We start from the raw sequence: 13,336 nt of genomic DNA, 5'->3' as shown, positions 1-13,336 counted from the left end.
ATGGTACGTAGTACCTCCTAGTGCTATTATAGCTAGGATGTTAGGGAATTATCTCAAGAAGTACGGACTTCCTGGGATAACCCTAATCAAGCCTTCAATCGACCAGCGGGAAAACCTGCCTGGGGGCGCCTTCAGCGCCTGGTCGAGGTATCACATTGAGGCAGTGGCAATCTTGCCTCTTCATCCATTCTTCCAGGGGGTGGCCAATTATTTCGAGGTCATTCCCTTTCAAATCACCCCAAACGGATATAGAGTGCTTTCTGCTCTCTATATTCCTTACAACCACAAGAAGTGGCTCGTTCCTACACCACATAAGATCAATTATTTATTCGGTCTCAAGTCCAACCCCAATCACAACAACATGGGGTACTTCCACTTCTACCACCAAGAATCTGCTCGCATCTTCCTGAGTGATATTGTAACGCCCTACTTCCTTAGAGCCGCTACTAAGTGAGTTTTAAGACAAAACAGTGCAATTAACTCGCTAACCGAGGTTTTTGAAATGAAAGTGTGACTAATTAAAAGTTAAGGCTGTAATCTTTAAAAAAATGCGTTGTTTCAATAAAAACTTCAAGTAATAAACATTTGGGATCCCAAAATAAAGTTTGAAAGCTATTTACATCTTGAAATAAGTCTACAGTTGATCAGTTCTAAAATCATAGATTATTAAAGCCATTTTCGAATAAACCCCCAACCAAAGCAGTCGGGCAGACCAAACATGTACGCGTCGCTTCACGCTCTCCGTACTCATGGTTGGTTGACTCAGTCATTGCCCTACCTGCAACACGGAGCACCCGTGAGCCGAAGCCCAGCAAGAAAACTCATGCATAACATAACATATGCAATTCATACAGTTTATCATAACAGATAATCCACATACAAACAAGTCAACCATTAGACTAAGCAAACACGGCCATGCCGCCCCCGAAGCCTTACCGAAGCCTGGGGTCTCGGTCCTCACCGCAAGGATCTCACACATATCCTCTGGGTCCCGGGCCCCGCCCTGACCATAAGCATCCCATGTGCTTAGTGTTACTTCCGGCTCCGCTGCCGTACCCGGCCTACGCCGCACTCGGCCCTTGCCGTTCATTTCATTATAATCATACATAGCATAAATCAAACAACACTCATACAATTATCAATACATGTAAGTCTACACCCTAACATGTAATGCAATATAGGGCCGTGCCCCTCAATCACACTATGGGCCACGCCCTATCCTACGGGTGTTATAGTTTTCTTACCTGCATTCCGAGCCTCCTGATGCACTAAAGCCGCGAGCACGGTCCTCTAGCACGAGCCTCTCCAAGGACCTAGTCACAACACACAAGAAACATCCCTCATTACTAATCAACCCAAAACCGCTTCCCGGGACCAATCCCACACTCCCGGAACCTCTATTTCTCTAAAACGATACATCGGAACCAACCCCCGAGTCCCCGGGCAAAAGCCCTAAAAACCAAAATTTTGGGTGTCAAAATTGGCCTAGGGCCGCAGCACTCCCTTCAAGGGCCGCGGCGCCCAGCGACTTGGCCTCCTCCTGATGCAACCTCGCGCCGCGGCGCCCAAGAACAGGGCCGCGGCGCTCATACGCGAACCCAGAAAATCTGGGTTTTCTCTTGCGTTTTCTCCGAGCTAAAACCTTCCAAATCACACCAAACCAATACCCAAACCCCAAAATCAATTTAAAACCTCAAATGAACCACCCAACAACTCATAAACTCTAGATTCAAGCTCAAAACACAATCACACTCACAAATCCACCCAATTGATTTCAACTTCAACAACTTAAACCCATAGGCCAAAAACACAAACCCAAACTTGAAAATCCCAAACCATACCTCAAAAATATTAAACCACAACAGATAAAACTCTTAAAATTGTCTAGGATCCTTACCTTTAAGTGGAGAATCAATCCTTTGCTTCCTTGAATCCATCTCCAAGTCTCCAAAATCAGCTCCTTCCCCTCTTCTTCTTTTTCTTCTTCTAGCTTTTCTTTCTCTTTATTTTTAACAAAACCAAACAATAACCAAGCCCCAAACCGTGTACCCCATATAACCCAGCTGCCATATATCAAATTCCCAGCCAAATGACCATTTTACCCCTCCTTGCCTATCCTTTCCCAACTAAACCTCAAGGGCACTTAAGTCCTTTTACTTCTATTTCATTTCTACCATTTTCTATCTAGAACTTGTTACTCTCAGCAGTAACTAATGGTTACCCAGGTTACTCAATCACCAATTACCATACCCGCTAAATCTCAATCTTAACCATAAAATTCCCAAAGTACCCCTAGGCTCCTCTCGAGCCGGGTATAGAATTCCCGTTGTGACTCTTAAGTTAACTAGCTCTCTAGGACCGTCTCGGCACATGCATCACAATAATACAACCACACCCACGTGGTACACTTCACAGAATACAATTATCACATATCAATACAGTTATGCCCAACATGGCCAAAATTACAATTATGCCCTTCTAACACGATCCGGGCCTACATGCATACTAGTAAACATAGCCACGCATCTCAGTTAAACAAATAGCCAAATAACATGCTTTAAATCATAACCATGCATTTAACTCATAAAATCACACATAAATCCCAACCTGCCCTCCTGGCACACTAATCAAGGCCCTTAAGCCTTATTAGCGAATTTGGGTCGTTACAACTATCCCCTCCTCATAAAAATTTCGTCCTCGAAATTTATCCAACATATCAGTCTGAAAACCCGCAACCCTAGCCATACTTTCCAAGGCCCACCGCCTTAACCTTACTTTTTAACAACACCCTTCAAGAGTAACAATCTTGCCCCACAAGATCTTGTCTAATAGCCATGCTCTCGATAGCCCCTTGTTAACCCTACAACCCTGCCGAAGCCCAGGGTCTGCCCAGAGTACAATGACCAATTCATTGTCTTATTCCTGATTCCAGAGATACTCAAAAGTCATCACCTCTACCAGGTGGGATCAACTCGTAGGCCCCTACTGGCCTAACCCTTAGTACAACTTCGGAAATTTTATGTTGAATCGAGAGTCAGAACTCTCCCTTCTTTCTCTGAACACCTTACAGATCCTCGTCTGTTATTACGCAGAGATGCAACTCTTTCCTTCCGGAATTTTATTTCCTCATAACTTATCAATTTACCAGCTCTTTATTCTGTCAAATAGGCAGACACTCCTGCCTTAAGAAGTTTCAACGACCTCCTTGGCTTCCTCTCTGAACTAAAGCCAAACCGTAGTATTCATTATCCTTCGTCTCTTACCATGTCCCATGTCGTGTTACATTAACAAGACGCCAACAATTGCCACCACGGCTAACTCACCAGGGATAACGCTTCCCTTAAAATCTCAAGTTTTCGCATACTCAGCGTTCAATTCTTTAAAATATCCGATAAACTTTCAGACTGCCATTTCACTTGCAATCAACTGATAATCCCAGATTCCCACTCTGTTCTTTTCGTTCTCTAAACCCATTCCAAAATTTAAAATACTATAGGGTCTCGATTCAGTATCATCGACGCTCCATCCTGAAACCAGTTCACTCGACCCAACCAACATTAACTCAAACAACCGAGTTAAACTTTTCATGTCCAAATACCTTACTTAAGGTCTAATGTGGTCTATTCCCATGATACACTACCACATCACCTAAACTCTGTCACCCGCTCAACCCTCCCGGTACAACGTACCCTAGGAGGTAGAATGATGTCCATTCAAAATCCTCATTCAAAACCATATCCTACCTAGATCCTTCACTTGATCCTGGTATCCTACTGTACCACCATGACAGGGTCCTTCCCTGTTTCAACTCAAGTCAACACTTCGGATTCCATAGCTCAGTGACACTCACCAGCTAACTCTTACCTATAACGTCATGCCGATCTCAGTCGTTGCTTTGACCACCCCAATACCATCTATGGCGCTATTCCCCGACTGACACACGCCTCATAGCTAGGAGTTCCGCCTCCAATTAAATTTTCCCCTCGCCCAATCGAGGATTCAAACACTGATCATCAGTCTGTTACTTTTCACCACAACTGGGTCTCAACGTTAACTTTCTTACTACTACCCAACACTCAAGTACCTTATGCCCTACACAACAGTCGACTTAACGTTCCAAGTGTATCAACCAGATTCATACTTTCATCTCCCGCAAGGTTCGATCCATCCTCGCGCCAACTGCGCCTGGGTGTGCACAATCCGTGATGCACTCCCACGATTCCATATCCTAATCATAGATCAAGTCCTTTATGTAAACACTCTTTACTTAATCAAAACATACACATATTCCAGCATTACCAGATACTAAACAACCTTACCTTATCCTCTGATGTAGTTATCTTCGGAGGTGCTTATGCAGTAGATGACGCGCTTACCAGTCTTGTTATGCCTTCAATTCTTCGGACGTTCTTCATTAGCTTCTTTGCGGCTTCAGATCAATTCTTCTCTTACCTGTCCTTCCTCCTTGTAGCTCTAATCTGAGTACTCCTGACGACGCTCAAACTAACAATCCGTAGAACCTTACCTGAGACTCTGCCTTCTGGGTACAAACGTCCTTCGCATAATCATTGATCACCATTTCCGTCTGGGAGTAATCCACATGTACTGCTCGTGAGCTTGAAGGGACTTACCCATACCGTTCACGCATTCTCAGCCTAAAGAACTTACCTGTGCTGCTGTAGCTTGAACCATTCTAGAATCTTTGTTACCAACTCCTCACACTTTACTCAGTTCAAAACAAAATTCCTGAAATGTCTCTTTCCTTGGTTTCCAACTGGAAATAAACAGGTCATAGGTCAATTCTTGGAGACATCGTCCCCACTGGTACCCAACATTGTACTTTTCGTTCAAACCCGACGATGCCAACAATCCCCGCAGTATAACACACTGGCTACACCAGGCTCAGATTCCTTCAATTGCTTCGATAGACTTTCTGTCGGCCAAAACCGTCTTTTACAACATTCCCTATACCAATCCTATCCGTAGTCTGACCTTGAAGTATTCCCTAAATCTTCCTTTGCATACCCAGATAACTTTCCCACTGGTCTGTTCAGTTTCCATTCAGTCTCCTTTACCTACTCCAGATGATATCCTCAACAATCCATCTGCCAGAGTTTCTAATTCTTCTCTATAAGTATTACTGTCCTCAGCCTCTCAAATGGCACCATTGAGGCAACCTCTCTATGTCCATCACCCTCTTGAAGCATTCACAACACCGAGTCCTTCCAGTTCGCTACTTGCCCAAAGCATAAGCTCGTCAGTCAAATACTCCTCCTTAAGGACTCAGCCTCGAACTTGTAATGTATCGACACATTCCAGTTCTCCGTTTCCCTCACCATGGGAAATCCATCCTAACATCCCAAGTCATTCTACGCAGAAGTCACGCCCTCACCTGACCTCCTCTCAGGTGGCATCCTTTCCCTCACGCATACCAATAACCTCCCTGGTTCCTATCGCCATCTTGATAACTAGTTTCTCACTCAGTTTTCTTTCCAAACTCAAATTAGGTGCCCAAGCACTGTCTGGGGTCCTTCTACCTCAAAATTGGGAATCCAACCTCGCTGCGTTCTATCAACACAAGTACCGTCTTATCAACAAGACCTTTCCCCTTTCTTGGCAATTCCAGAAGCCACAACCCTATCTGGGGTTCTTTTAACTTGACTATCACGAGTCTATCTTTACTAATTCCATCAAAGGAAGCACTGCCCTTGCGGCTCTAGCACTCATGCTCTAATCATCAACCATCAGTTTCTCGACATCATGGCCCTCTCCGCCATCCACATACATACGATAATTCCTTATATCAGGGCGGCCCAAATTCCCTAGACTATTCCAGATCTCATATCCTTAAATGGGTCGCCATCCAATTCTGGATACATTCGTCAGTATAAATTCCCAACATTAATTATCCAATTCACCAAACCCATTGATCTACGCTGTTGTTACCCCTAACAGTCCAAACCAGACTTATACATTTGCCCGTCTCCACGGTTCTAATCATGTCTTTAAAATCTCTTCTAACCATTCATCATCTAGGTTCTTTCCAACCCATTAAGCCCGTACTTCAGCCCGAGTACCATTTCCAGGCATCTCCCTGCCTCAACATTTAACACAACCCTCTAATCAGGATATCTCATCTTCTTAACCAAGGGTGTAATTAACTCTGCTCATCTATTGATAAATTCCTTGTCAACTCGTACCTTCCCCAACACTAGTGGATAACACCCTTTACGCCTTTCGTATAATACCCTTATCTGTCCTTACCTCATAGTAACCCAACACTGGTAACCTTACTGTTAAAACGTCGAAATCAGCTAATTCCCCAGAGAAATCTGCTATTCACTTATCCCATCTCAACTAACAAACTCCACAGCTTACCCACACACAAGCGATCCTCTGCTGCTGCTTTCAGGGGGTAACTGGAGATCTCAACTCCAACCTATATCTAAAAACCCCTCTTTAACACAATATCAGGTCCCCAAACCCTTCTAGGAACCAACAACACGATTTCACCTGTCAAAACTGACCCAACTCCTGAACTCTGGGGTTCCTACTCTGAACCAAACCACCACTAGGTCCAAATATCCACAGGTATAATGCACACACAAGCATATACTAGGTCAAGTCCACAATGATATACATTTAGCTACCAAATTTTTATCACCACTAAGTGTATCCACACTCATCATGCTTCATACAAGCCAATAAATAGATATAACATATGAATTTAATTCAGAAAACTAACCACATACGCTCAATATGCGAACCATTATGCCAATATTCATCCACATGCATAATAATGTTATTCAGCACACATTGATCTCAACATGCAACAGTCAAGGGCCAGGCCCTATCAGTATCTCATGCATATGTCATCTCATTCCTCATGCTCCATATAAATAAGCAGGCAAACAGGGCATTCAAACATATTTTCAAACATGTCAATCATTCATACCAACCAACCCTGAGTCAAGCTTGTCACTGACAGCGAGCGTACATGTTCGGTCGATCTCCAGAACCAATAAACCTTGGCTCGCTCTGATACCAAGTTGTAACGCCCTACTTCCTTAGAGCCGTTACTAAGTGAGTTTTAAGACAAAACAGTGCAATTAACTCGCTAACCGAGGTTTTTGAAATGAAAGTGTGACTAATTAAAAGTTAAGGCTGTAATCTTTAAAAAAATGCGTTGTTTCAATAAAAACTTCAAGTAATAAACATTTGGGATCCCAAAATAAAGTTTGAAAGATATTTACATCTTGAAATAAGTCTACAGTTGATCAGTTCTAAAATCATAGATTATTACAGCCATTTTCGAATAAACCCCCAACCAAAGCAGTCGGGCAGGCCAAACATGTATGCGTCGCTTCACGCTCTCCGTACTCATGGTTGGTTGACTCAGTCATTGCCCTACCTGCAACACGGAGCACCCGTGAGCCGAAGCCCAGCAAGAAAACTCATGCATAACATAACATATGCAATTCATACAGTTTATCATAACAGATAATCCACATACAAACAAGTCAACCATTAGACTAAGCAAACACGGCCATGCCGCCCCCGAAGCCTTACCGAAGCCTGGGGTCTCGGTCCTCACCGCAAGGATCTCACACATATCCTCTGGGTCCCGGGCCCCGCCTTGACCATAAGCATCCCATGTGCTTAGTGTTACTTCCGGCTCCGCTGCCGTACCCGGCCTACGCCGTACTCGGCCCTTGCCGTTCATTTCATTATAATCATACATAGCATAAATCAAACAACACTCATACAATTATCAATACATGTAAGTCTACACCCTAACATGTAATGCAATATAGGGCCGTGCCCCTCAATCACACTATGGGCCACGCCCTATCCTACGGGTGTTATAGTTTTCTTACCTGCATTCCGAGCCTCCTGATGCACTAAAGCCGCGAGCACGGTCCTCTAGCACGAGCCTCTCCAAGGACCTAGTCACAACACACAAGAAACATCCCTCATTACTAATCAACCCAAAACCTCTTCCCGGGACCAATCCCACACTCCCGGAACCTCTATTTCTCTAAAACGATACATCGGAACCAACCCCCGAGTCCCCGGGCAAAAGCCCTAAAAACCAAAATTTTGGGTGTCAAAATTGGCCTAGGGCCGCGGCACTCCCTTCAAGGGCCGCGGCGCCCAGCGACTTGGCCTCCTCCTGATGCAACCTCGCGCCGCGGCGCCCAAGAACAGGGCCGCGACGCTCATACGCGAACCCAGAAAATCTGGGTTTTCTCTTGCGTTTTCTCCGAGCTAAAACCTTCCAAATCACACCAAACCAATACCCAAACCCCAAAATCAATTTAAAACCTCAAATGAACCACCCAACAACTCATAAACTCTAGATTCAAGCTCAAAACACAATCACACTCACAAATCCACCCAATTGATTTCAACTTCAACAACTTAAACCCATAGGCCAAAAACACAAACCCAAACTTGAAAATCCCAAACCATACCTCAAAAATATTAAACCACAACAGATAAAACTCTTAAAATTGTCTAGGATCCTTACCTTTAAGTGGAGAATCCACCCTTTGCTTCCTTGAATCCATCTCCAAGTCTCCAAAATCAGCTCCTTCCCCTCTTCTTCTTTTTCTTCTTCTAGCTTTTCTTTCTCTTTATTTTTAACAAAACCAAACAATAACCAAGCCCCAAACCGTGTACCCCATATAACCCAGCTGCCATATATCAAATTCCCAGCCAAATGACCATTTTACCCCTCCTTGCCTATCCTTTCCCAACTAAACCTCAAGGGCACTTAAGTCCTTTTACTTCTATTTCATTTCTACCATTTTCTATCTAGAACTTGTTACTCTCAGCAGTAACTAATGGTTACCCAGGTTACTCAATCACCAATAACCATACCCGCTAAATCTCAATCTTAACCATAAAATTCCCAAAGTACCCCTAGGGTCCTCTCGAGCCGGGTATAGAATTCCCGTTGTGACTCTTAAGTTAACTAGCTCTCTAGGACCGTCTCGGCACGTGCATCACAATAATACAACCACACCCACGTGGTACACTTCACAGAATACAATTATCACATATCAATACAGTTATGCCCAACATGGCCAAAATTACAATTATGCCCTTCTAACACGATCCGGGCCTACATGCATACTAGTAAACATAGCCACGCATCTCAGTTAAACAAATAGCCAAATAACATGCTTTAAATCATAACCATGCATTTAACTCATAAAATCACACATAAATCCCAACCTGCCCTCCTGGCACACTAATCAAGGCCCTTAAGCCTTATTAGCGAATTTGGGTCGTTATAGATATTACCCACAAGTCCAACGTGGGAAAGTACTTCCATGAGTACTTTTTAACACCAATCCTGGTCGCCAACAATCTGACATTCACTGAAGGAGGTAAATTATTTACTCATTGGTCGTTCAATTTCCTTTAGCTTTTCTACACATTCTTTAGAACTTTGGTGTCATTCAGGTCCATGGCATCGACCAGTCCCCACTCCAGAAATGGAGATACGAGCAACAACCTTGGCCAGCATGACATATATTGAAAAAAGTGTCAAAGAGCTGGTCACGGAGACCAATCTAAGGCTGGTTGGCCTTCTGGCACCTCACCACGACGTGAGAGAATCAACTGCGGGAAGTGCTACTGGGGGAGAAATTCCCGAACAGCATCAAGATGTGTCACAACCCCCGAGGAGGGCAACAGGAGTGACCATCAGGGAACCATCCAGCACCCCGCGAGCAGCGATTATCCCTGCCTAGCAAGGAAAGGGCAAGCAGAAGGTTTCTGAGCATCCCAAGCCTATTCTTGAGTCTTCGGATGAGAACGGTACTGACTTCTCACTCTTAGACAGTTTGCCCATTCCCTGTCATTTATTTGATGGGGACGACAATTTTAAATACATACCTAATTTAAATTCAAACTTCTTCAAGGCAGAGAGTGAGTGTAGTAGTAGTACAATAAGTAATGTAGCGACCAGTAGTTGTAGCTCGAGTATTTTACTTGTAATTTCTTTGATCTTATTTCCTTGATTTAGTAGGTATCTCCATCTATATTGCCTGACAGTTCGCTTCTATTTTGCAGTCATGTCTGCTGAAGATCCATTCAACTTGTATAGCGAATTTGACCCCGTTGCTCCTGCGAGCAAGAAAAATGGGAGCAGGCAACATCGTGGGGAAAGCAGCAGCAACCCTCCGACGAAAAAGGCTCAAACCGGGGATCCTCCAGTATCAGATCCTTCCAAGGAAACAACACCTCCTCCAGCTCCCATCAACCAGTCGTCTCCACCAGCCCCCGAGGACCAAACACTTCCTCCATCGCCTGCCAACCAAACTCCTCCAACTCCTGCTGACCAAACCCCTCCTGATCAGACAGTAGAGGCTTTGATGAACATGGCTCTCAATTTGGCCAAAGATAGGCTGACAAAGCTATCGAGGCACCGACGCAGCCAAGAGGCCATCGGCAATACTGACTCCATGGAAGTCGAGCAGATCTTCAACCTTGTGTTGAACGAAGTGCTCAGCGTAAGTTTCCATATTTTGCTGAGCTTTATTTGTTTATCTTGTCACTTTATTTCCACTAACAGTTTTATCATTTTTCTGGTCGCAGGGAGTTCTAACCATGAGCGCTGTCTGGCGCTGCTCGAGGGCATTGACTGCTCAATACAAGAAGAGGCTTGGTGAACAACTCAGAGCGTCTGAGGATAAACACGCTGGGGAGCTTAAGATGGCTGAGGCCAAATACACCAAGCAACTCGAGGAAGCCGAGAAGAAAAATGCTGGATTGCTCAGACAGAAGGCCAAGCTGGCCGAAGAGGTGAAATAGCACCATGTTGCCTTGACCAAAGCCATTGAAACTAAAGAGAAGTACAAGGAGGCTTCTTTGATTAATTTCAAGGAAGCCTCTAAGCTTCAAGATGGTCTAGTCATCAGCAGAAAGGAGACTAAGGGGTTTGAGGCACGCATCAAAGAGCTCGAGGAGACCAATGCCAGTAACCTGGAGAAGTACAAGGGAATTACTTTTAAATGCTTCTATAAGTTCTGGAAGAATAACCACGAGGAAGACTTTAGCTATCTACCATACCGTATGAGGCGGTTTGAGCTAAATAGGTGTCTGGCTCGCCTTGAAGAGGGGGAGAGAGCGAAAGTTCCAGCATCCCCCGAAATCTCGTTGGCTATGGGCATCGATGGCGTAGGCGAGGAAATTAGGGCCTATGTCGACCGACAAATTCCTCAAGATCCTCCTGCTTCATAATTTCTTCTATTTTTTTTATTTAAATTTATAACTTGGGACACACGAACCTCGGTACGTAGTGTCAAGACAATATATTTTTTGCTGCATGGGCTGCTTTTTCTTGTAAACAGAGAATTACATCCGAAGTAACTGCTCGCGGTGTAAAACAATTTACTTTTAATATTTAGATATTTTAATACTTGCAATATATTACAACATCTTATTCGCATGACCGAACTTAGCATAGCACTTTGGTTTGATTTAACAAAATTTAAACACAATTTTGAAAAATACTCTAAGTACCGTAGCATGCTTTCACTTATATTTCTCATGTGTTTACATATACTTGTCGATATGCTTTCCTTACTAGATACCTTATATGCCACCCAAGTGATTGAGGAGCTTAAGGTCCTCGATCACTTGCCTTGACCAAAACCTGTTCGAACATTACTGCTCGTAATAAAGATATATAAAAATGATAATATAGCAAAACAACACACGTAATGAGAAAATACTTGTCATAAATACAATAGTTGGCAAGATTGACTGTCTGGGCACAGTCCCTTTTATTTCTCGTAATAAATGGACTATCGTGTCTGTACGAGTGATCAAAAATTTGATCTTACACTTATAAGCGATCAGTCACATGATTGACTAACCCTTGTTCATAAACTTGTTAAAAGTAAAATTAATACAAGCCAATTCTTTAAGAAGAATTGTTTATTGATAGTACTTGCGTAGGTGTTCTCCATTCCAATAGTGAGGAATGAGATCTCCATTTAAGCGAGCAAGTTTGTAGGTGCCTGGTTGAAGGACTTCTTCTATTTGGTATGGCCCTTCCTAGTTAGGTCCAAAAACTCCAGCAGCTTGATCACGGGTATTAAGAAATACCCTTCTAAGCACCAAATCTCCCACATTAAATTTTCTTTCACGTACTTTAGAGTTGAAGTGTTGGGAGACCTTTTGCTAGTAAGATGGTACTCTGAGTTGGGCTAGCTATTAACGTCTTGCTCATATGCCAACCTTCGATGTGATGGCGAATCTAATTCAACAGGCAACATAGCTTCATACCCATATGCTAAGGAAAATTGAGTATGGCTTTTTGCTGTTCGATGTGATGTTCTATACGACCAGAGAACTTCAGGTAACTGCTCTGGCCATGCCCCCTTCACTTCTTCAGAGTATCCTTTAGTGTCTTGTTGACAGCCTCAACTTGTCTGTTTTCCTGTGGATGAGCTACTAAAGAAAAACTTTTTATAATCCCATGTCGTTCCCAAAAATCAGTGAACATATCACGTTCAAATTGTGTGTCGTTGTCTGAGACAATCTTTCTTGGCAATCCATAGTGACACACAGTGTTCTTGACCACAAAATCCAGTACTTTCTTAGTCATTATGGTTGCAAGTGGCTCAACTTCGGCCCACTTCATGAAGTAGTCAACAGCAACCACAACATATTTGACATTGCCTTTTCCTGTGGGCCAAGACCCAATCAAATCTATCCCCCACACTGCGAATGGCCACGGGCTTTGCATCTGTTTTAGCTCATTAGGGGATGCTCGCGGTATCTTGGAGAATCTCTGACACTTGTCGCATTTTCGGACAAAATCCACAGAGTCTTCATTCATTGTTGGCCAGAAGTATCCTTGCCTTAGGATCTTTTTCAATAAACTCTGCCCCCCAACATGATCCCCACAGAAACCTTCATGGACTTCCCACATTAATTCTTTGGCTTTTTCTTTTGAAACACACCTTAGGAGTGGCATGGAGTACCCCCTTCTATACAAAACTCCGTCGACCAGGATAAACCGAGCAGACTGCCTCTGGTGGGCACTTGCTTTGTTTCTGTCCATCGGCAGTCCTCCATGCGTCAAGTACTCAATGAAGGGTGCCATCCACATGTCTTTTGCCTAGATTACCAGGGAGGTTTCTTCTACTTGGATGCTTGGTGTGGACAGCCGTTCAATAGGCACTATATCAAGGTATCAGCATCCTTTGCGCTTGCTAACTTGGCCAAAGCATCAGCGTTCGAGTTTTGGTCATGAGGTACCTGCTGTAGAGTATAGCTTTCGAATTGTGCCAACAATTCCTTTGCTTTGTTTAAA

The 13,336-nt window shown here is 43.7% G+C and overlaps 1 protein-coding gene across 1 annotated transcript; it reads left to right on the top strand.

Moving 5' to 3' along the window:
- The first annotated feature begins 10,085 nt into the window (after nt 1-10,085).
- LOC133785223 (uncharacterized) lies at nt 10,086-10,824 on the top strand. Its single transcript, XM_062224474.1, has 2 exons — nt 10,086-10,523; nt 10,609-10,824. The coding sequence occupies exons 1-2, from the start codon at nt 10,086-10,088 to the stop codon at nt 10,822-10,824; spliced, it is 654 nt and encodes a 217-aa protein (XP_062080458.1).
- The last annotated feature ends 2,512 nt before the right edge of the window (nt 10,825-13,336 follow it).

The sequence above is a fragment of the Humulus lupulus genome, chromosome 6 (genome assembly GCF_963169125.1).
Source record: "Humulus lupulus chromosome 6, drHumLupu1.1, whole genome shotgun sequence".
Lineage (NCBI taxonomy): Eukaryota > Viridiplantae > Streptophyta > Magnoliopsida > Rosales > Cannabaceae > Humulus > Humulus lupulus.
The sequence above is the reverse complement of the archived record's forward strand: the minus strand, read 5'-3'. Positions and strand labels throughout refer to the sequence as shown.